The sequence below is a fragment of the Ornithodoros turicata genome, chromosome 1, assembly GCF_037126465.1.
Source record: "Ornithodoros turicata isolate Travis chromosome 1, ASM3712646v1, whole genome shotgun sequence".
Taxonomy (NCBI): domain Eukaryota; kingdom Metazoa; phylum Arthropoda; class Arachnida; order Ixodida; family Argasidae; genus Ornithodoros; species Ornithodoros turicata.
Window position 1 is genome coordinate 56,110,467 of NC_088201.1, and position 24,565 is coordinate 56,135,031.

General features: G+C 42.3%; 1 protein-coding gene across 3 annotated transcripts in view; it reads left to right on the forward strand.

The window, feature by feature from the left end:
• Positions 1–24,565, forward strand: part of LOC135378266 (piezo-type mechanosensitive ion channel component 2-like) — a 101,089-nt gene that overhangs the window by 12,015 nt on the left and 64,509 nt on the right. For 2 of the 3 annotated variants that reach the window (XM_064611247.1, XM_064611249.1), the window contains 7 exons: positions 2,506–2,769; positions 5,469–5,769; positions 6,446–6,629; positions 11,671–11,832; positions 15,531–15,551; positions 23,336–23,492; positions 24,035–24,203. In XM_064611247.1, the coding sequence (XP_064467317.1) occupies positions 2,506–2,769; positions 5,469–5,769; positions 6,446–6,629; positions 11,671–11,832; positions 15,531–15,551; positions 23,336–23,492; positions 24,035–24,203 (1,258 nt within the window). The remainder of the gene's footprint in view (positions 1–2,505; positions 2,770–5,468; positions 5,770–6,445; positions 6,630–11,670; positions 11,833–15,530; positions 15,552–23,335; positions 23,493–24,034; positions 24,204–24,565) is intronic. The other variant, XM_064611248.1, reaches the window with a different exon arrangement.

Sequence of the window (24,565 nt, forward strand, 5' to 3'; positions counted from 1 at the left end):
AGAAGGAAAGAGAGGCCCACGTGGATTATACTCATTTTATGGCATTGTTTCTTGGTAAGTACGCTCACTACAAATAAAGGAGTCACATATTTGGATATTATGAGTCACATCTTTTCGTGGGGCATGATAATCGGGGAATGTTGGATGAGCTGTTTAGTGCCCCTTTAAATAGTAGCGAAAAACTTCCAATGCAGAAGGAAAAAAAAACGTTTTACACATCTTCCAATGGGCAACATACCCAGGCTGAAGCTGTGTATAAGCCTGTTTCACATTTTGAGCATTAGGATAGACGAGTCTTAAGGTAAGAAGCCAAAATTCAGTGGTTTGATGTGCATGTCCATCCGTCCCAGCAACATAAAATGTCTTGTAGACATGCAACCATCAGCGTATGTGCCAAAGGTGCACACCACAAGCTTCCAAGAGAAAGTCCGTTGTGCTTCTATAGTGATGGACCAGACATAATAAATTTTACCCAACAACAATTTTATCTAACACTGGATAAAAATGCAAGGTACCAGCCCTGAAACGTCACAGTTTCTGCTCCAAGTTCCATCATATGTGCTCCAAAACACCATCTTTACTACTCCAAACCTGCTCCAGGATCAGAGCTTTTGTGCTCAAAGTGCAATTTTGTGCCCCAATTGGCAAGGGTGGGTCAAGTAAAGAGAGTTCCTCGTTGTGTCAGCATACGTATTGGGGGTGCTTTTAGCTCAGAGTTTGAGAGCCACTGAGCTACGTCATTCTAATAGGAAGACCTCGATCCACCATTCTCGTTTTCACGTGGAGACTTCCAATTTTACATAAAGACATCGTTCTCAACAGTGTTACACAGTAGAAGACATTCAGTAACAGGTTAAGTTAATTAATAATGAAACTTTCTTGTTTTAGAAATGAACTTGGAAGGCAAACAGTAAAAGCCATGTAATATAGACAAGTGTGGACAAAACAATATCAGCCTGAGTTCATTGTTGCACCCGAGGGATACTTACGAGATTAATGGGCTCAACCCAATTATTCTGCTTCAGTGCAGAAAGGGCGTCAAATATGCCATGCACTTGATCCACTTAAAGCATTACCATGTCCCAAAACCCTGCTAGGTAAGCTCCTGTTGTTGGGAAAAAATTTTAAACAGATCATAAAATTCAAATTCATAAAATTCAATTCAATAGAATTGCAGTTCCAAAAGTTCAGGACCCAGCAACATTATGAATGTTGTATATTTAGGGCCTTGTGTAAAAGGTATTTTTACCCCCCGATTTGCATTATCACATGGGGTAAAAAACGAAACTTCCCAAAAATGGACTTGCCAAAGTGCAAAGTCAGCCACCAGTACAGGCACAGAAGAATGCTAAGCACTGCACAGTCATCACAGCTGCTGATCATCTCACCATTTGTCTCAAATCCAAGACACACTGTTTATTTATTTTCAACACGAAAATTTTCTTTTCCACCTGATACCCGATTTTACCCTGTTTCACAGCTCCTGAAATAAAATCCGATTTTTAGCCCTTCACCCCCAAATTTTCGAAAAGCATAAAGCTGGAGAACGCAAGGTCCTATGTATATTCAGTTATATATTTGGCTTTTTAGTACCTCGTTCCTGCAGTGTGCAATGTGAGTTACAGTAAATTACTGGACTTAGCAGATCCCTAGAAAGTATACTGGGTGTTTATTTTTATCCTTTACAGAATTTGTATAACAAAAAGCTATGAGAGCAGCACAAATGTTTTTGCAGTTGAGTTATACAGCAAGGCAGACATCCTCTCAAAGAAAGTATGCAACTACAAGATGACTAATTACCTAAAATTCATTAATTAACTCTTTGATTAAGAGATTTTGGGCAAAAGCGAGACAGCAGAATGGGAGACTATCCTCTTTGAAAGCCATTCCACGTCTAAGATATCCTAAAACACGCACTTGCGTTCTGTCCCCGAATTCCGATATGTAAATGAGCTGAAACCGCGGCAACCGGGAATGCAGGTAGCGCTGCGCTCATTTCATGTCAGAGGGCCACGTGATTTGGAGCGATGGAGATTATTATGGAGTGGGTGCCGATCTGCTGGTCAGATAAACTGCTTTCTGGCCCCGATAAGCCTCTGGTTGCGATCTGGCAAGATAAGCCTCTGTTTGCAATAGATGATGCATACTTGAGGCAAGCTTTTTCGATTTCGGCTTTTTTGCATACCGAAATTCAGCTATGGATATTTCACGGCACGTGCTCTTTTCTGAATTTCTAAAGGATAGAATGGCTTTCAACGGAGATTGCCTCCCATTGTGCTATTTCGCCCAAAATCCCATATTTAAACAGGTAGTTAATGGATTTTACGTAATTAGTCATCTTGGTAGTTACATATTCTCTTCCAGAGGATGTCCGCCTGGCCGTATAAGTCAATTGCAAAAACGATGTCTGTGCTGCCCTCGTAGCTTTTTAATAAAAATTCTTCTAAAAATAGACACCCTATATAGATGCAGAGTAACATGTTTTCCTCTTTCTCTCGTTACTAGGTAGGGGCTACCTGCGCATTGTCGTTCTGGTTAGTGCAGCGGTATGCTTGTGCCAGTTGATCTACCAAGTGGTGCTGCTGTCAACACATGGCTATGGAGACCAGAAAGTGGATCCCTGCTCGAGCCGAGAGCGAGTGTTAGCCCTTATAGGGTTGCATCGAGCTGATGAAGGATTCAGCTTTCCCCAGGGACTGCGCCTCATTGGCATTGATGGGCTCATCCTTGTCATCGCTCTCATTACCATGCTTATGACAAGCAAACTAGGTAACTTTTACGTGGGAACCTTGCTCGGGTGTTCGAAAACTGAACAAGCTATCTTCTTAAATTTCGTTTTGCACAGCATAAGTAGGGTTCTCCGTTTTCGGGTTAAATCCGATTTATCACGATCGTTCCCCCGAACAAGTTTTCAAGAATTAGGGTAAAACCCGATGTCTACCTGAAATCCTTGTGGTCCTTCAACTTGTCGTTCTAGGTAAACCATCGGAAAAGTGAATCGTAATATGAGCAAAGGGAGCTATTTGTGACAACCTATTTGTCCTCTTTATATAATCTCCTCCTGCGGGAGTCAAAGGCGGGGAATTGGAACCCACAGCCAATGATTTCCTGTCAGAGATGCTACCAGTTACACCATGCTTGCTACCCTCTCATCAGCACAGCGAGCAGCCATGATACCTAAGGCCCCTGGTTTTCTGCTGCGGCAAATTCAAAATTCTGCGGCACCGTCTTGTAAATTCTGCGATTTTCCGCGGCAAACAGTCGACGGCTGCTTGAAACGGGAAACATTTTATTCTCTCAGATAATGTGGGAACAAAAAACATTTTATAAAATTACAGATTCAAAGCACTGTTGTGGCTCAGCATTACATACATGATATCCTGTGTTCTCCTCTGACGAAGAATGCATTCTGTCACCTGCAATCATGCTATAGCTGCTGAAAAAAGATCTTTCAGCATCTACAGAGTTTATAGGAACTTTATAGGAAGATTATAAAGGAGCTTGCAATACATGCCCTGTGGATGTTACATCCTTAGGTCATCCTTTTTGTTTCTGGGCTGTAGGTATTATTTAAGAGTCTTTAAAGGCAAACTCCCAGACATCAAATCAAAATCTCCCACTGCCACCGCTAAAATTCACACTGGAAGGACGCCACCCCTTCCTCAGGCGAAGTACGCACAATAAACTTGGGCTAACATTATCTTAAGCTAAACTACAATCTGTCTGTGTTGGACCTGCAGCATGGGCAATTTCGTAAAGCAGGCTTCACCTCATGCAGGGAAGCGTCAGGTGAAGCCCACTTTCGGGAGGTGTTCATATTCGACGAATAGTTGGATATTCGGAAATCAGAATATTGGGTTTTCGATTCGCGAATGAAATACTTCGAGTGATTGATATTTAATTCGAATTCGAGAACTCTTATATACGCACACTCCTAAAAATAAGGGATTCCGTAAAATTCTGTGCCAAACGAAGGATTCCGCAATGAATTCTGGATTCCGTGATAAAGTTCATTAAAACATCCCTTTGACACACCTTCATAACGTAAAAAGATTACGTTTTAAAAAGATTATGATTAAGAAAGCGGGCAACACGTGTGTTAGCTCGGAAAGTATTCTGTAAAGGGAAGGGAGTTCCTGTTGCAATGATTATAAGCACCTTCCATGTGGCATGTCAGTAAAGTTGTAGAAAGTATGCACTCGATGTTGTGCGTGTCTTGTGTTCGTCCTGTTTTTAGCGCTTTTACGTTATGAAAGGATTCCATGATATTTCGCGGAATCCTTCGATTTCGCGATACTACACTGCAGCCAAAAACGAAAAAATTATGGAGGGGGCTTTAAAGCTGGCTCTCAGGTAGATGCAAAATATGCTTATGGGACCTCCCCATGCCCCATGTACGTGCAACTCCAACACCCGCTGCTGTTACTTGATGGTAATCTCTAATTTGACAAACAGAACAAACGAATAAACAACAGTTAAACGAACCTGATAAAATATTCCAACAGGCTGGACTCATCATAGAGACACAAAAACTACACTGACTTAACAACGATAACAATTTATCCATACTGTCGGTCAATAACAATTTAATCAGATGTTTGGTCTCGGACTGATTTGTCTCTGAGCAATGTAATATACTGAGTGGATTTCTCTGAGTTCACCAGAGAAATGAAGACCGAGTAACGACACAGAATAAAACTGGTGGCGCACTCACTAACATCACCACAAGTGACTTAGAGTACTATTTTGCTTTATTTGGCCCGCTTGCAGCACGGTTCAAATGTCCATATACAGTGAGTTGTTGTAAGACATACAAGCATGCCTGCACATGTCTGTAAGACATCGTTCCTCTCTGTTAATCACTCTCAGCTTTGAGAAAGCACGTTCTACGTTGACACTGGAGACAGGAAACCCCAGTAGATAGAAGCTTGCATGTGAAAGCATCGGCCAATCCGCTTCACGAAAACCCAGAAGTTCGCTGGAGTGACATGAGCAGAAAGTTGGTACTCGTAGTAAAGTGCAAATTCTTCCTGCAGTTGTATCAACTCAGTATGGTCTCTCTCAGGTCAGAACTAGGCAACATATGTCTTTGTAGTGTTCGAAGTGAGGAGGAAGTTCTTGCTTAACATTTGGACTAAGCACCTGAACCTCACTAAAAAAAAAAAAAAAAAGAGACGTCTGCAAACCACATTATTCAGCGAAAGAAATTCGTCGTTTTCCTGATATATCTAAATATGTTTAAAAAAAATACTTGTGAGTGTATATCGGTGTCTGTCGGATAAAACTGAGAAGTTGGAACCCTAATTATGATCAAATTGTTGTTGTTGTTGTTGTTGAGTAGGTGTAATTGTTGTCTCTCTACTTCTTTTCCCATTTTCACCCTTGTGTTCAGATTCAGCTATGTGACTGCACTGTGTACTGCAGAGAAGGGGGTGAGATTTCGTAATGGCTGCTACATGTCTTGTTAGTGTTCGAAGAAGTACCATCGCCTGGTGGACGTGGCCGGGTGTTCCTCCTGTTCATCGGAGAGCTGATGACTTTGGTTCTGATGGCAGCAGCCGGAGTGCTGTATGCATCGCTGCTGTCACTGGCCTACTTCCTCTGCTTCCTGGCACTGGCTACATGGCTATCTCTGCGTGGTGAACATCATCACTTTTACTTGGGACGCTGTCTGCTTCTCGTATACAGTTTCCTGCACCTTCTCCTACTTTACGGCTACCAGTTCGATTTTGCCCAAGATTTGCTCCGACCAGAGTTGCTAACAGCCAGGTAGGTGCAACTCCAGTGTTTGATGACACACACACACAAAGCACAGAGTGGCATGCATTGTCTGTTGTCTTCTGTGTGTGTTTTTTAGTGCAATAGCTGGCAAAAAGCGACAGCAATATTCATTTTGCATCTGCGGCTGCATCTTCACTTCGCAAAATAAAGTGTGGGGTTCCACAAGGGAGTCCTCTTGGGCCGCTTCTCTTCTGTATCTACATAAATGACATAACACTTGTAACAAACCAAGCAGATTTTATCATCTATGCGGATGACACCAGCCTATTCTTTACTGGTACAGCTTCTCACGTCAGAGTTGGAAATGCTAACGAAATTCTCCGAACAGTTAAATTGCGGGTGGATACTGATTTTTTAAAATCAATGCAAAAAAAAAAAGTTTTTTCACTGCTACTAACAAGCAATTAAACATAACAAAGCTTAATGATTGGCAATCCAACTGTGACTATTGTTGACCATCTCAACAATAGTCATGGGGCTGTGCCAGTCTATATGGCTTTTACATGATTTTACGTGACATGCATTTTACATGATTTACATCAGACATCAGAGGCATTGTGTTGTCTAAGTTTGCATCCCTTTTACCTTGCCAAGTGGATGAAACATTTTTGAATATCAACATGCTTTTCAGCAAGTGCTATATTGGTGATTGTGTTTCTTGCAGGTTACTAGGGCTGCCTCCATTACGAGAGAGTGTTTGTGAAGCAGGTGGTGCATCTGAGAACGACGTCAGATCCTTGCGTTTCCGGCCACTTCACTGGACACTTTACATGGGTCCACTTAGTATCTTAGCTTTTTACTGGATGTTGGCCATAGTTACGCACTACAGACTTCGTGTACCAGTTGTGGTAAGTGTGGCAGCGGAGATCTGCTTTGAGGAGGAGTATTCTTGGGCACAAGACACCTTTTGTTGTGAGTGAGCTCCCTGGGTAATTTCTAATTTGTAATGATCCTCATTGTACTTACATGTTATCTTTGCTAACTTTCTTATCCTATCGTCACTTTTTGGTTCAAAGGGTTGCTGTTTCAGTTTGGGCTGTAACGATGGTTTCTGCAAGACGGATGCAAGAGCTGAGGAGATCTCCTTTGACGAAAAATGCTTTATCACCTTATCCAGCCCTACTGCTGAGTGATCAGCCTCTCATGCCCTTACAGAGGGCATACCCATTATTAGGGATATCAGCCATCTCAAACACTACACGATTTTATGGGAGGTTTTTGTTCCTTCGCACCGACTTCTAAGTCACGCTTTGCTTGAAATATCATTTTAGCATAGACTTTTCACTTTTTTGCTATTTCCTCACTTTTCACCATGGTTTGCTGCGCTGTGGCCTTAGTTATCTTCGCACCATTAAAACTCCACCCATTATTACATAAGCGCCGACTGCGGGGGGCTTGCCCCCCCCTCCCCCCCTCCCCCCGAATATGAACAGAAGGGGCGCCGCCTCCCCCGGGATGTCCCGCTAAGAGCATTGGTGCAGCTGGAGATTACGTTGAAAATAAAACTAATTTCTCGCCTGTAAGTTCATTTTACTATTGCGAAAAATGAAAAGTCCCGGTTTGACTTGAACACCCCTCGTATTAGGTGTGCACTAAGCAGTTTCAGGGCAAGCCATGCAGTTGCAGCCGAACATATATCACGGCCGGTGTTGCGAGATGCAAAATCCCGCAGAATTCGGCAGTCAACTGACGCCCCGTTCCACTCGTACGAGTAACATTTGAGCCTCGATCGTCCGCTTTAAATGCCTAAACTGCAGTGCAACGCATAACCGTCACCTCCCATTGTTAACTCGTGAAACTGTATGGGGGTTTCTCACTAGCCTTTAGGAAAGGTGAGCAACCCTCTTGCTGTGGGTTTGGATAGTTGAACAGAACTATCCACCATAGGTAACGTGCCAGCATCCCTCGGTAGTCTTCATTTGAATGCTCCCTATCATAGGCGCCGACTGCGGGGGTGCGCCGGGGCCCTTGCCCCCCCGGAACATGAACTAGGGGGGGCGCTGCCTCCCCCGGGAAGTCCCGCTAAGAGACTGACACCAATCTTTGGGGCTTGGCATGCCCGTGTCAAAAGAGCGAAGAGGCACCAACCCCAAAAACTCATCTTGCAATTTGTAAAATATGTATCCGCCCACCATACTCATTATCACAGTAGAAGATGAGGCGAAGAAACATAGAAGATGACACAACACATAGCCTGAATTTCGCCCAAAGCAATCAGATCAATGAAATGAAACAGTCGAAAAGGTACCAACAGCTGTGGGGTGTAACGGTAGGATCTTCGGAACGCATATCCGTTTGGAGCGGGCTCAACTCCTGCTGCTCCATTTCATTGACCATACTCATTATATTGTGTGCATTTCGGGTCAAACACCGAGGATTCAATGCATTTGGTTCCTTTTGCACTCAGTTTCTCACCCCCCCCCCCCCCCCCTTTTTTTTTTATTCTACGACACGGTTAACAAAATTTAGTTCTGTGCCCCAGCAAGGCAAGTGATTTTGGGTGCGCTCATTTGGCTGAAGCATGTTCGACTCCATCGTGCAGTTCCTGTTGTTATTATTTGTCAAAATTTAAATGGGTTTTTGTCTGTTTGGGGAACTTTACTTTATCTGCTGTTTCTCCCTCAATTGCAGCAGGGGTATCGAACAAACCCTTTGGCAGCTGTTCGTTTCCAACGTCCTGCAGAAGGCTTTCTCTAGTTTTACTCAAACATGACTTTTGTGGTCGCAAGTTCAAGTTGTGTGAGCTGTGGGGTTGTAGAGCTCCAACAACAAGCGTTTGGAAAATTAAAGACAAAGTGGCCTCATTGTCCTTAATTCTCCTAGCTTGAATCAGAAATATGCAGAGCCAACTCCTCTCTGTGTTGCTCCTTTCAAGTTACAGTTGGCCTTGTGGCAAGCACACTGTTGTGGTTGTGTGCTCCATTTTCGTCTCAAAGGGAGTCTTTCAGTTTTGTATGGCTTGGCTCCTACATGGCATAAGGCACACCTGTGTTGAAAAACTCGTTGTTTGTACTGCAACGCGTGTGTCTCTTGGAAATAGAAGAGCTTCTCTTGAGTTTGTGCTGTGGTTGATGACATAAGGAATAACTCTTGTTTGCATTTTGAGGGAACTAGAGCACAGCATGTGGCGATCTCGAAACAATGTCGTTCTTTACATCAAGAAAGCTCCTGGCTTATTATTAGGAGTTTGCGAATCCGAATATTTCAAGTCGAATCGAATATCGAATCGAATGTGGGAAAAAATTCCGAATACCGAATTGAATATCGAATATTTGTGCAAAATTTATAATGTGTGACTTTCGCACTAAAAGTTTCCAATTTGTAGCCCATGGCTTTAGTGTAATTTTTCTGGCATTAACTGTCACGATAGAGACATGCAATTCTTCTGTTTACAGCCCCTACTCTTTAATTTTACATGAGAGTGCTTCCTACTTTTCAGGTGAGCCTACACTTACTGGAGTGGTTACCTTCATTTCAAAATTTTATGTCAGGCAGTAGCATGTTATACGGATGAGGCTGTAATTGTTTCAGACAACCACAGGCCATTTGTGAAACAAACGAATTGGCAGCCTGCCTCAATTTTAGATGTAAAGGACATCTTTAAGACACCTTATCTTAAACTAAACACCGTCCAGCCTGTGTTGGTCCTGCAGCAAGGGCAATTTCGTAAAGGAGGCTTCACCTCATACACGGAAGCATCAGGTGAAGCCCACTTTCCGGTTGTGTCGTTCATATTCGTGGAATAGTCGAATATTCCAAAAATCGAATATTGAATATTCGATTCGCGAATCGAATAGTTCGAGCGTTTGATATTCGATTCGATTCAAGAATTCGAATATTCGCACACCCCTACTTATTATGTTTCCACTGGCAGTTTCCGTCAGTTCCTGCCAAACTGAAGATTGTGGTTTGGATGGCAGTTTTGCTTCTCTTGATGCCAAGGAACATGCATACCATACGCATACCTCAGCATAGTGTTTTGGGGAATGTTTTTCTGTGATAGCCACAGCCACATTTTCTTCAATTCATATCCTTGTTGTAAAAATGCACTGTTGACATGATTTGGTTTCTCTGGATTCCAAAATCGTTTTTGGTGTAGTAGACATTTCATTGAGTCTGAGGACGGAGACAAACACAAAACTGAGTCTGTCTAAACTTCTTGTGCCATTTCTGTCCTACTCCTCAGACTCAAAAGTTCACTATAGCCATCCTATCTTCTATACTTGTCCTTCTATTGTGTTCACATATGTAAAAATGTGCAGGTTTCTTGCAAGTCACTTTGATTATGTAAACTTTTGACGTTTGTCTCTGGTTTAGGGGTATGAGATTGGGATGACAACACTAGAACGTTGACAAATATAGACTGTGGCCCCTGTAATGATGTCTACTGTTGGACATTTATCATCTTAATATTCCTTTGTTAATATGAATATTTCTTGGGGGAGATAAGGATGATTAACATTATGCCATAGAGGGCAGTTAAAGGACATGCAACAGTTTGCGCCTGCAATGCCTCTACATAATTGAGTTGTGCTGGAAGTGAGCTCCCTCTGCTCTGCTGTTCTTTTCGAAAGTTGCACAATTACATTTGAGGTGCTTGTTGAAACGGTGAAAAGCTGGTTCGAGTCCTGCTTGGCAGGGATCGGATATCCTTGGAGGTCTGGATGCGTTGTGGAGCATTTTGGCCACTGAAATGACACAATTAGCTAGTGTCAGGGTAACTCATACTGACACTTCTCATTACTTATCCTACACTATTTTGGCACAGCCTCATCTGTAACGAGATGTCCTTTTCTTTCAGGTTAATGCTATTTAACGATTCAACATTTCTTTGTGAATCACTGTGAAAGCTATCCAAACGTGCTTTACCTCCTCTCATTGTTTGTGAGTCACTAATTCAAGCATCGCCAGCTTAGGGGTAATGCTCATATCTCCTAGGTTTGTGCAGTCCAGCTTTGTGGCGACAGACTTGATGCTCAACGTCTCTGTGTTGCGACGACAAACGACAGTATTCATTAATGGAAGCATTTCTTGAGTCTGCTAAGGGTTAAAAGTGGCGATACAGAAGAGACAGGACAAGGTCACCAATTACGAGTTTGTTGTCACAAACTGCTACACTGTTGTGTAGTGTGTGAGACTAAGTTTGGGAAAAGAGGTCAGAAAGGGAAAGCAATATGGTAACAAATGGTTGGGTTCCACGCTATTGTAGATGCCTCTGTGAGGACGCATGAGGAATCCTCCTTGCCATAAACAAAATTCCTTTTTGAGGACTTGTTATGAATCTCATCCAGCCTTCCCAATATCTGTCTTCAACCGTTCTCATTTTCAAGGAAACATTTCTGCCAGCAGCTTCACACCTGCTTACTTGTCTTTTACTCTTGTATTTATGGCAGTATTCCTTAGAAAGTTTGAAGTGCTGCTGCTGATGGATTCTTAAGCTTGTCCACCAGAGGTAGCTCTGCAGTGCAGTGCACTTCTAACGTTTTTGGCAGCGGGCATAATCTTTGGAAATACACCTCCAAACATTTTCACTCGTGTGACCAGTTCAGTACCACCAAGTTCAGTCAATACGTGCCAATTAGGAAACTTATGCCACGATATTGCTGTCGCAGTGGATCACCTTCTTATTAGGTTAAATATAGTGTTTGAGATTCCACTTTCTCAACTGAGCTGTGTGTGAGGTACAAAGCAGAGCCGCTGACATGAAAGGCATGATGGAGCTCTAAATTGCTCGACTTCATTTCAGACAGACAAGCCACTGTTTCGTGCTCTTACTTGTATTCATGCTCTTGAGTACTATTAAATTTGGTGTAGCGTTTTGGTGGGGTGCTCATGCTGTTATGAGTTAATATAGTTAAGGAATTGCTGAAAGTGCAATTTTTTCATCAGGCTGGCGAGAAGCGTCCCCGGAGCAGTACGGGCAGTATGGTTGGCAGCACCAGTGGCGGAGGATGGGGTTCCGAGGCAGTAGCAGCTGCTTCCAGGCGTGCGTCTATGACTCAGCCACCATCAGCGTTGTCCTACACGAGGAGGCGCCGGCGAGACAGTGGGGTGTGTAGAGTCTCCAATGTCAGACACCAAAGCGCATTATTACTGTTACGTTTTAATGTATAGCAGCACATGCAAACAACCACGACCGTATTCAATGGATAGGGGAAACAATTCAGTACAGGAAGGACTATTGCATTTAAGACGCACTGGGGTGGAATAGGGCTTCTGTTCTTGGGCAGATGATTTTGGGAAGTAAACCTAGAATTTAGCTTCTGTACGCTTATAATACCCTAAAATAATTTTAATAAGGATTCATAGTTTGAATGGCCACTGGTAGTTGCAATTTCTTAGCAGTGTTTCAATTTATAACTAGGTTTGCCAATTAGAAGAAAAAAAATTTCAGAAATTGGAGATTATCAAATCCCTTTTGAAAACTCAGGTTGACTGAAATGGAGCAGCTGGTTATCCGCACAGAAAAATGAGTAATGACGGGCACACTGCCCCTCCCTACGCACACCAAGCGATGAACGGTATCCCCCCCCCCCCCCGCCCCCCCCAAAAAAGAAAAGAATAGTGCTTCTATGAAACTATGCTACAGTCGACCCCCATTTATCCGGACGGTGCCGTTCCCGGCGAAATCGCCCGGATACCGGGGCATCCAGATAAATGAAACGACCGAATAGAAATGTCCTACAGAGCAAGGTTTAATTAAAACACAGAAATCTCGTCAATGACAGCTGTTACATACATAGTAGTGTAGGCACTCGATTCCTGCAAACTTTTGCTAATTGCATAGAGTTGAGCCATGCTGTTGTGCTGCTCGAAGAATGTCAGTGCGGATGCAAAGTGTCAATGTTGGAGCCTTGTTTCTCACTGGCGTCACCGGCACCGTCTTGCTGCACATCATCAGAGGCAACAGCAACAATCACACTGTCATCAGTCATAGCAGCACACGCGTCATCATCCTTATCAACGTCAACGTAGTCAGAAACCACAGCATCATCTACGGCAGTCGCAGTGAGCCTCTGCATCAGGGATCGCAGCTCAACTAGGGGAATGTCTTCATCGGCCAACGCGCCGTAAGCAGCAGGCCCTCGGGTTGGAGTTTTCCCCTCTAGAACCGGACAGTTGCTCGAGATATTTCCAAATGACCCGACTGGTCAACGTGACCCAACGCACACAAATAGAAAAGGGGGTCATCGTGCACGGTTGTCTCCCCTATGGAGGAATGTAGGTCCCTGACGTGTGACTGGAATAACCCCAACACAGTGAAAAGGGTGACGAAGTGAGGTCAGTGTCCCCTCTTATTCACGGTAGTCCGGATAACTGAAGCTGGATTACAAGAATTTTCGACTTTCGTTCCCTGGAATTCTTGTCCGAGTCCGGAAGCTGAAGTCCGGATAAACGAGAACAAAATACATGGAGGAAAATCCGTTCCCGTGCCTTTTGTCCGGATACCGCGGGATCCGGATAAATGAAGTCCAGATAAATGGGGGTTGACTGTATATGCATTCTCATGTTAAGCATCTCTCCAGACATAAATTGCATAACTTTCTATAATTAGTAAGCTATGTGGTGACAAGTTATCTTTCACTCACACGAAAGAGCAAAAGCAAAATAGCAAGTTGATAGAACTGGGTGGTAGAAGTAGTACTATCTTCCAAAAGTCAGATTTAATATGACATCCCATGCAGTGTAGATACACCATCTAGGTACAGTTAATGAGTCGTGTGTATCTACAGGAGACGTAATATATTTAATCTGAACTATCGGCATATCGCATACTCATATCCTCAGAATGGTTCTTTTTGTCTGTCAGATTTCTGTGGTTAGGATAGCTTGACAATCAGCAGAGTTAGACTTAGTTATTGCAGCTACCAAAAAACTGCAACTCTAAGATAATTTCAATTAATTTTACTATGACTGGATTTTTATTCTTGTAGCACCATCACCACAAAGTAGGCGTTTTGCACCATATTAGTAGGATAAAACATCAAAGAAAGTGACTGCTGATGGGGATTTCAAGTGTCGAGCATGTATGTGCCATGTGGACTACGAAAATGAGCTAAAACATGTTTAATTATGTGCCTATTGGTGCCTTCATTTAACCATTTGTACCCTCACTAGAATTTTATATCTGAGATATGATAAGGACCATGCGATGAAAGCTACCAATATGATGTTGGCAGAAGGGTGAATTGGAAACTGAACATTCGTTGCATTATTGTCCTGAAGCCCTGATGCATTCATGGTTAGTGAATCATGCACATACATAATTTTTATTTGTTCTTTTTTGTTTCTCCACCAAAGGGGCAAATGCAATTAGGGCTCATTTCTTTATCCTACTTGATTTACAAAATTCCAAAACGCTTGTGTCGAAAGGGACTAAACAATGTTGACACTATGTACTACTTTTTTGAGGAAAAAAAATTGAGGTCTGGTTTAAAAGTTCACATAAATGTTTATCAGTGGAACTTCTATCACTGTCTTGCAAAAACGTTTCTGGTACGTAGTTCAGTACCGCTGATCTCACATTTTTGTGCAAGGCTCTTTCTAAGAAGAAAGAAGAATGAATCTGAAGAAAAGTCCAAACAGACACTATGCTTAGTCTCCGATGGCACCGTTGCACTGATATTCGTCAACTTTGCATGGGACGTTTATACGTACAAGGATGCCTGGTGGAACACTTTGTGGGCACACTTTAAAGGGACACTTCCTTGGATACTTTTCTTTAAAAAAAAATTGATTGATTGAAATTGGATGATGTGTATGTGCATTTGTCCATCTCGTCTCACTGGAGTGCATCGTTTAGGGCATGTGTTCTCAAACTTTTTCACCATGGAGAACCCTTCAACAACGTCCCAAGGAACCTACTTACTCATAGTGTGACAGTAATAAAGCTGCTGTAAGCAGTCCGAAAGTATGCCGTGCCAGTGGCACATGTGTAAATGGAGAGCCGTGCATGCATCTACTGTCAAAGAAGAGAGGAGGAGAAACTGGATGGCCAGCCCTCTCCCGTGACCACACACAGTACCTGAAACTGTGCAAAGAAGAACGTGCATTCAGCATGATTTCATTCTGACGTGTGTCGTACCGGGCCGGTCCACCATTGGCCTGGCTCATGTGTTTGTAGCAAGTCAAGCCATGCGAGTTCCTGTGGCATGACGGGGGCGGAGGTGAGGAGCTGCTCACGGAACCCGGGAAAGCAGTCTGCGGAACACAGTTTGAGAACCTATGGTTTGGGACATTAGTTTGCACAAAATATTGATAGTAAAGTAGAGTAGGATAGTAAAAGTTCTACAAAATACCGCAATTACTGAAGTGGACAGAGGGACGTACTCTAGGAAAGCATGCGCTATAGTAGTAGCTCAGCTCATATGGGCTATATTTGTTGCATGTTTACAAATAGACGTTGCTCTCTGCTTACCTAAGCTTGACTTTCAATGCTTTACATTAGTTTTGTGACATTTTCTACATTTGCGTGCGGTTGTAGTTTTGTTACTTGCTGTGCGTTGCAAGTTTTTTTTTTTTTATGTGTATGTGAATTGACTTCGGCAGAGCATCCTTTCTGCAAGTTTTACATTCCATCCAAATAACTTCAATGGCTGTAATGTGATGTGGTTGCGGCTCCACTTCTCTTTTTTTTTTTTTTTTTACATGGGTTTGTGGTCTGTTCTTTCCTTAACTTGAGTTTCTTCTCTCCTGCCTGGCCCTGCCACCCTGCTGCTGTTTTGCATCTCTGCTTGCAACCTTCCCAGGAGACCTCACAGAGATCACCAGTAAGGATGCTGTTTTTGGGCAGGTTCACTTTGCATTTGCTTTTGTCGTGTGCTTTGTTAATGTGAACCACCGAAGGTGAAAAGAGGGTGCCCTTGCTGCACCTTTTTTCCTTTCATGCACTAAACAAGATCTTTGATGGGGCAAAGAAAACTTACTGCGTAAAGATGCCTCCTTAAACACACTTATTTTTTTCCAATGCATACTCACTCCCTCACTTCATTTAAATATCAAGTTAGTCATCCTTGTGATTCCTGTGTTGGTATACTCATGGAAAGCCAAAAGGGCCCCTATCTCACTTGCTAAGCCTTTAACCGTCACAGGCCACAAGGAGTTCCCAGTGTCAGTAACCTACTGGTTTGATTTGCGTTACTAACATTTCAGTGGCTCACCATTAGTGTCTGCACCTTCGTACGTACAGATGTCCATTTCTTATACTTTGTTCTGTTTCCTCATGCTGACTCAGGAATAAGAAGTAGCAATCCAAAAGTATTTTGTGAGAAAGGTTGTAAGGAACTATAAACGGGATTTCCGGTTTTTGGCATTTATTGTCACAGAAATTTGGCAGATGTTTTTCAGTATTTATTTCGTATAGTAAAGTCTTTTTTTTTTTAAAGTAATATTTAGACAAAAAAATAAAATAAGCACCCATATTCAGGTACATTGTAGCAAAAAGGTTGAGAGTTGGCCTTTCTATGTAAACACTAGAATACAAACGATCACGTCATTTTCTTGTACTGCAGAAGATTACCAAATACTGTAGAAGTGGTTTTTTCCGCCTGGAAAATATTTTTGCGTTTTTGAACAAAGCTGGTTCGAGGAGTGATTCGCGAGAACTTAAATTCACGACGCAGGTTTCCGGGAATGCTTTGCTTTGGCCTATCATGCCGCGATCAACACTCGGGCATATTTCAGCATGTGCCAAGACATCCATTGTTCACAGCAATGGCGGCGTTCTAGATCAATCCCTTTCCTCTCCTCACAGACATGGGAGGAAAAGCCCGGTACCATGGCCTTTAGGGGCCCTGCAGGAGGCCATAGTACTTGCCGTGTGCAGGTCAGCCAATTCATTTCAGCAGTTCTCATTCATTATCACTCAGGGCAGTGAACAGTTCGGTTGAGATGTCGTACTATCATACAAGCTGGTCTTGAGAAGGCGGGGGAAAGGTATGTTGCGGCTTTGTGGTATGGTGGTATGTATGTGCAGTGGAGTGGGTTTGTAGGAGTAACAAAAACGTGGTCAATTTTCGTTTCTTTACATCTTGCCTGATGGGATAAAACAGTCTTCTGCGGCTTCCTTAAACTACCTGCGCTGTATGGAGTAGAAAGGGTCACGGTAGTCACGGTATATAGCGTCGAGCGCCGCACGATTTTCGCCCCTATATGGCCAGAGTTATTCGTAGGAACCTAAATTCGCGATTTTGGATGAATGAGTGAAAAACGCGAAAAATAATTCTACGCGAAAAAAAAAAACACTTCTACAGTAATCCTATTACAAATGCCTAGAAGTTGTTATAATATACACAGGTACACATAATCATGCATCATTCGACATGGCAGCACACTCCACTCAGGTTCACAACAGAATGTGTGCTTTATGTTATGCACTTGAAACTAGTATGGCAAACGTTTTAGGGCTCATTTTGAGAATATGATGCTGATGATCACATTCATGTATGGCAAACCCAATGCCAAGTGGGGATGACAGCATTCTGTGGGCAAGCATGGTGGATCGTTTCATGTAATCTGTTAAGGAATCATTGCATGTGACAACTAAGAACATTTCCTAATAGTACCACATAGGGAATTTGCTTTTTCACCAAATTACCATGAGCAATGGCATAGAGTATCTTCTCTGATGATGAAACACCCCAATAATCGTCATAAAAATAAAGTTCTTGTTGTTGTTTACGCTTTTAGACTAGAGATGGAACGACAGTTTCCATATACATATTCGGAACACAGTTCATGACACACGAGGGATATATTTGCATGTCTTTTGAATAGGCTGAATTTGCAAAGAGCATGAAGAGAGAACACGAAGCGAATACTTACATATCTGAAGCAAATTGTTATGTAACGGAACCAGACACATACAGGGTGTTTCACGAAAAATGAGCCAAAGTTTTAAAAAATGGTTGATCGCACACCAAAAAGACTGACTGCATAGTGTTACCAGTGGTTTGATGATACTCAAACTATTTTTGTTTTGTAATTAATTAAGTGAAATTAATTAGTCAGTTTTTAATTATGAGGATTACAGCCAAAATGTCAGTGAAAAAGTTGTAGCAGGTGATACAACGACACGAAACCCGTTGATTGCAACTTTGTACCTCTAACGGATCCGTGTTTTTTTCCCGGCTCCAATGACTAACTTTGGGGTTTGCAAAAAAACTGTCGTTGGACCTCTCGCAGACATGCGTGGAGTCAATGTCAAGCCAAAATGTCAAGCCAAAATGTCAAGCCAAAATGTCAAGCCAAAATGTCAAGCCAAAATGTTAAGACAAAATTTTTGATGAGAACTGTGACTAGCCTAACAGGACGCTCGAGAGAACTGTGATCCGGTGCTCCTTCGGTATCTGCAACAGGTTCCGAAAGTTAGTATTTGCAGCTGGGACAAAAAGGATCCCCTAGAGGTGCAAAGTTGCAATCAACAGATTTCGTGTTGTCATATCGCCCGCTACAACTTTCTCATTGACATTTTGGCTCTAATCCTTATAGTTAACAAAACTGACTAATTAATTTCATTTAATTAATTACAAAACAAAAAATAGTTTGAGCATCCTTACACCATTGGTAATACTATGCAGTCCGTCTTTTTGGTGTGCGATGAACCATTTTTTTTAACTTTAGCAAATTCTTTGTGAAACACCCTGTATACAGCATGTGTACAGATATGCAACATTTGCATGTTATGTGTGCGTATGGATCTTTCTATGAAGCAGCACTCACACTGTGTTATACCCTCTCTTCTGGCGTTACCCTCTCTGGAACTACGTATTGAAGTATATTTGGTTTGGAGGACACGTAATTTCAATTCAAAATTTTGAATACAGAATTCAGATCGTATATACAATTATTCGCTTTGGTATTCGAAAAATCAAAATACGGTCAAACCTCGTTACAGTGAAATTTACAAATACAACGAAATTTGCGATATAACGAAATAATTGACATTCCCCGTCAGGCTGCCATAGGGAAAAATTCATTTTAACTAATTTTTATTTTATTTTATTTCAACTTTTCTGTTTTAATTACACAGTAATAAAAGGACTGAAAGGGCAAGCTGAGCCCTGATTTTAACCGCTGGAATGAAACAGTTTTAAGCCAGCATCTCGAAACACCAATGGAAAAGTTCCCAAAGCAGCATTTACTCCTTCCCTAGCATGTGCCGAAAGGTAAAATAGACAAGCTAAAGATGCAAGCGTGTGCTCCTCATTCTGTATCTCTCCTTAACCGTCCTTAAGGCAAAAAATCGTCGCCTGCATTGCTCTGCGCTGCGACTTGCGTTGTCCGCGCTGCATGCCGTTTGTTAGGCTGTTGGGCACCTGAACAAAAATAAAATTATTATTATTATTATTAGCAGAAAGGGAGATACAAGAGAGGAAGGAGGCCGACGTGACGTACCCAATTTGTGGAGTACAGTTTCCAGCGCACGTACGAGTGATGCGCTTGACCCACACTGCAGTTTGCCTGTTCGCATCATTCAGAGAGACCCGGAAAAGTGTTCGTGCTAGTATCCCAAAATGTAACGCATTATGTATAAGGCACTCTGGCGTGGACTTTAAAAAATTCAGTTAACGCATAATGGTGATTCTACTACACATACAGCTTTATGTTGCCTACCTCACTACCACGTAACAATTCGTGGCATAAATCTTTTCAAATAGATAAAATTTTGGACTGAATATTTTGGACGAAATATTCGGTACAACGGAATCATGATCCCCGTGAATTTCGTTATATGGAAGTTTGACTATATTCACGCAGCCCTTGCAAAGAGATATTCAGAAGGGTGTTTTTCAACAGATGCCAGCCCTCGTGACAAGCAGGGTTTCTCGTTTTCGGTGATTATATTTTCGGAGGTATTACAAAGCAAGGCTAAGATAGGTAAAAAAGAGAAGCCAACCCGTTGTCTTATGATGCTATATGCCAATAGACGATTTCAGTCTATTGGCATATATTGGCATATTCAGGAAATCCCAGTGCTCCCTGCGCACGCATTGCATCCTGGGAGATTACTGTCACGAAGAAGGGAGAACTGTCCAGTCCACATTTCATTTTCGCTGACCTTGACACCTTGTGGACAATCAGCCGAGAGAGGAGGAACGAAAACAGTTTTCTAAGCGGCGCTAAGTTCTCTGGAATTTTCGGAAGTCCTCTATTCGAACTTGTGTTATTGTAGTTTGGTTTCGCGCGTATTTTTGCCATATCCCAGGAGGTCTAAAAAATATCATGACCAAAAAGCAGAAACCCTAGTTATAAACTAAAAAAAAAGTAATCATGTCTGGCGCGGGCTTAGCCAAGCTGGGAATGGTGTGTCACTGTGTGAATGGGAGCGTTGAGCAAGAGTGGTAATTGCGGGAGGATGTGGTGGGGCTGTGGTCTGCAACCTTGAACTTACCGAGCATCATGAGAGCGTTACTTATAACTAAGGAGTGACTTTTTCGGGTTAAACCTGATTCGACCCGGTTATTGCCCCCCCCGAACTGACCTCCGACAATTCGGGTTAAACCCAATTTCTCCCCAAATTCCAGTCCCTGTGAAATCCTCAAGTGACGTTTCCACTGAAGACGAACAAAGGTCGCCACGTGTAACGCATGTAAGAATGGGTCACTTACGTTCCCAGCAATACACCCATGTGTGTCAACACTGTCTATGCCTTCGGGGATTACCGCTGGAAGGTCACGATCTCGCAAAGAACAACAACAAAAGAACAAAAAGAGAGGTTAGGAAACGACTTAATAGACAAGAGGAGAAACAAAAACACCCGATAACACCTGAAGGCACAATTATCGCCCGATTTCTCCCCGAATTGCAGATTTAAAAATTGCGCCCGATTTTTACCCCCCCCCCCCCGAATCTGACAAAGGCATTTAACCCGAAAAAGTCACTCCCTACTTATAACCAGTAAAGCAATGCAAACATTCCATCTGTGATTTGGATGGGACGAGTGCACCTGTTGGTACGTAGCTATACGAAGAAATTGGAGCTGTGAGGACAAGGAACATAAAGAACACGTAGCAGCTGCTCCCGTGTATGTGTGTTCTTTATGTCCCTTGTCCTTACAGCTCCAGTTTCTTTGTATTCCATCTGTGAAATGTTAATTTTTAATGTTTAAACAAAGCACATGCAAAATGCCATGAATGTATCTACCAGTCTGCAGAAGTTGTTGCAATAATTGAATATATATTGAATAAGCATTTACTAGGGTAGTGGTCATGTCTCAACACTACTACTTACTTTTCTGCTTTGAAAGGCATGGGACTTTGTTACTCTCAATGAATATAGTAGGAAACTTTTTTTCTCATGATTGATGTAGCTAAGTGGCTGAATTGTCAAGGAATGAAGTTGTGGTTTGATAGCTAGAGAAATTTAATACATTTTACTGCACTCTTTAGGTCTCATTCCATAACCAATAAACAGCTTTCATGGCCAGACTGATCCAGATTTGATATGTGGCATGCAGATGGAGTTGAAATTATGCGTAACATTTTGGGACCTGCCCAACCACTGTTTTCAGAAAGCAGTTGTGATGAAAGGATTGACATTAGTTCACTAATTACAATCAATATTGTGAACAACAACCATTTGTGAATTGTGGTTTGGGCACCACCACTGTGTCATTGTCGTTACGGTCATTGGTATGACTGCATGATAAAACTTCGTTGATTTGACATACTGTAGGAGTCCATTCTTATGCATGAAACTATTTTTCATGTTTTTCTCATGGCAAAATTTCATTGACTACCCACAAAGTTGCTTGCATACAGCATGTTCTAACTAACATGCACCAAGATTTTAAAAAAACTTCTTAAATTATTTCAGTATTTTTTTAAAATTGTGCCTAGGTAATTAAACGGGTTGCGACAGGTCATCCCATGTTATCCCAGATAAACGTAAAAGAGGGTTCTTTGCACCGATGTGAACGTGCATTGAAAGTTTCACAGCGAACAGGGTAATAAAAGCGGAGAAAACGGGCACCACGAACACCGAAACTCATGCAGCTCTGACATCACAGCCCTCGTCGCCATAGGTGAGGCAGCGTACGAGAAGTCACGTGCTTACGGCTGCCAATGGGAATGGACGCAACTCCGAGCTCTGTGACGTCTGTGCTTTGCTCGGGAGTGTGTTCGAGGGCCTGTGTCTCGCTAAGTACGACGTGTCGAAGAATGATTCTTTTTCCCCAGTGCTCTGGCGTGCAGTACAATGCGTCCATGATGTAATGAACCACATCTACAAAAGTATCCCAACCCCTTTCATGAGATAAGGCTAATTGGCTAACTTTTAAAATATCTGTTTAATGGTCAAGACATTGATTAGAAAATTTTGCAATTTCATGGGCTTTTCGTTTAGGCCAAAAAGAAGCCCCACGAAGCGCACCTTGCTGGAAACAATTTGGACAAGCATTTCTACAACTGTCCAATTGGCCCCTTGGCCCTTAAACAAGTATCTTAGGTTAGCTATTTAGTCTTCACAAAATAATTTGGCATAATTGAAAAAATACAGGCCACTACGATGCCATTCAGTTGGTTCCATTCGCGGAGAGTGCATCAGCATTTTTTTTTTGTAATTTGATGCATGATAGTTGGGACACTGGTGCATGCGACATCATTAAATAATGAGGATGAGCACCACTCTACGCCTACAGTTTACTAATGGCCTTAGTCCTTTCCCACACACCCCACAAGTTCCACACATTTACTAAGCTTGACATTTAATGGTTAGAATTAGTGGATTTTGTAGGTGGCCTCATGAGCTGAGCTCTCCTGTCGTATGCTCTGTCTACTAGGAAGCGGTTTGACTTGCATTATCTGACTCTACTTGAAAATACTAATAGCAGGACTAATAGCAGCCAATAGAAAATTAAATGGATAAAGTAAGAGCCCTGTTACTTTTGATGAGTGCACCAACCCAGGTGTAACTAAACGACGAAGGAAAATACCGAGACACAGGAACGAAACAACAATCTGCTGTGTCATATTTTGTTTTGTTCCTGCATCTCGAGGGTTTTCCTTCACCGTGTATCATCCGCTAGCCAGAACTTTGAGGCTTCTCCAGGTGTAATTACTTGGCTGTTCATCTCTCTCCCCTTGCATTGAAGTCTGCTTTGACCCCTGTTCAATCTGTGTTCACTCTGAGTGAAATTCGTAAGTAACACATACAACTGTTGTGTCGCGACGTAAAACCCCGAATTATTACATATACAACTAAAATTGTTGTAAATACACCGCGCTTTCATAGAATAAAAGTTTTTGGTTCACTGTGAAGCTTCACACAGGAAGTAGATACTGCATTTGGGAATCTACTGACGTGCAACTGCAACTTTGTTATTTGCACTGCTTTAACTACTTGTGTTTGGACTACTTGAGTATTGTTCATTTGTTCCTGCTTCGGTGGCTTTGCTTTATATGTCCTCTTCCGCTTTATACTGTGGAATTTGTTAACTTATATTTTTCAATGTATTTCTCTGTTGACATATCGGGTGATTATAATTTGACAATAAAAGCCAAAGAATCATGAAGGAAGGTATGTCATTTGATGGTGTTTGCCTTGAAACATTCAGCTGCTCCAGCACGACCACGTTGGGCGTTCGTATCAAGCCATGGGGCAGAGCAAAGATGACCAAGCTCCTAAAAGCCCTTGGAACTCACCCGACGGTGCTCCACTACCCCATCTTGGAGATGGTGACCACGGAGCGCAGGCTTGTCAACCAAACGTTGGTGAGCTCCACAGATGAACTGTAATACTAATGTGCCTTTTTTTCTTTCAACTGCATTTTTGTTTTCTCACAATTTTTGAGTAACTGAGGTGATTCTTCATTGACTCTCTCACTTTTCAAATATCAAAGTTCAGTTGAAAGAAAAATATTTCAGGATGTTCAGGAGATTCAAACAAATGTGAAGAGACAGCTCTTTGCTGTTTCCAAAGAAGAATTCCATAATTTTTTTGGTCAGTGTAAATGGCACTGGGGCTAAGTGTGTGGTCTTCGAAGGAGACTTGATGGTGACTAAGTTCCAAATTCGTTTTTCTTTTAATTATAATTTTTACATTTGTAAATGTAAATCCATTCTGGATACTTTTTGATCAGCCATTGTATACTGCAATTGTCCAGTCTGCATAAAATTACTTGTAACTGATAATTCGAAGTACTGCTGCCACAACCTCTGCTGTGCACAGGTATGTGTGCTCGAGTTGGAGAGTGCAGTGTCATTCAGTGTTTGACAAACTGTGTGTTGAAAGCCCATCTGCTGTAATATTTCAGGCTTTGGCATGCGGGAAGCCTTATTGGTGCTCCTGCAAGTCGTTCACCTGCTCACCAGGGGCAGTTACGTGGTGACCTTGATCATCATGATGGCTTGGAGCATAACATACCACTCGTGGCTCACGTTTATCCTTCTATTCTGGTCTTGCATAGTATGGATGATGCCTAGGTGAGTAAAACCTCTAAGTGAAATGTGAGAGTGTAGGAAAATCTGAACCACAGAGGTATTTCATCTCTGCATACTCGATGAAATTCATATTTTCGATAAAATGTCAAAGCAATAGGTCGTATAGTCACGTTTGTTCACAATCTGTTGGAGTGAAGTGTGGGTATTGAAAGGTTAACAGTAGTTCCTTTCTCTCTTGCAATGTCTGCTTACCTTTAACCTGTCAGGCGTACCTGTCTGCAGCATTTCAACAAGGAAGGAAGTTGACTCATACGTGAAGTTTGAGACTGGGAATAAACCTTTTTCGCAACTGGTTGTGCGCATGCACTGCAGCACCGGTGACCTTGGGCAAGGTTATTTCTATG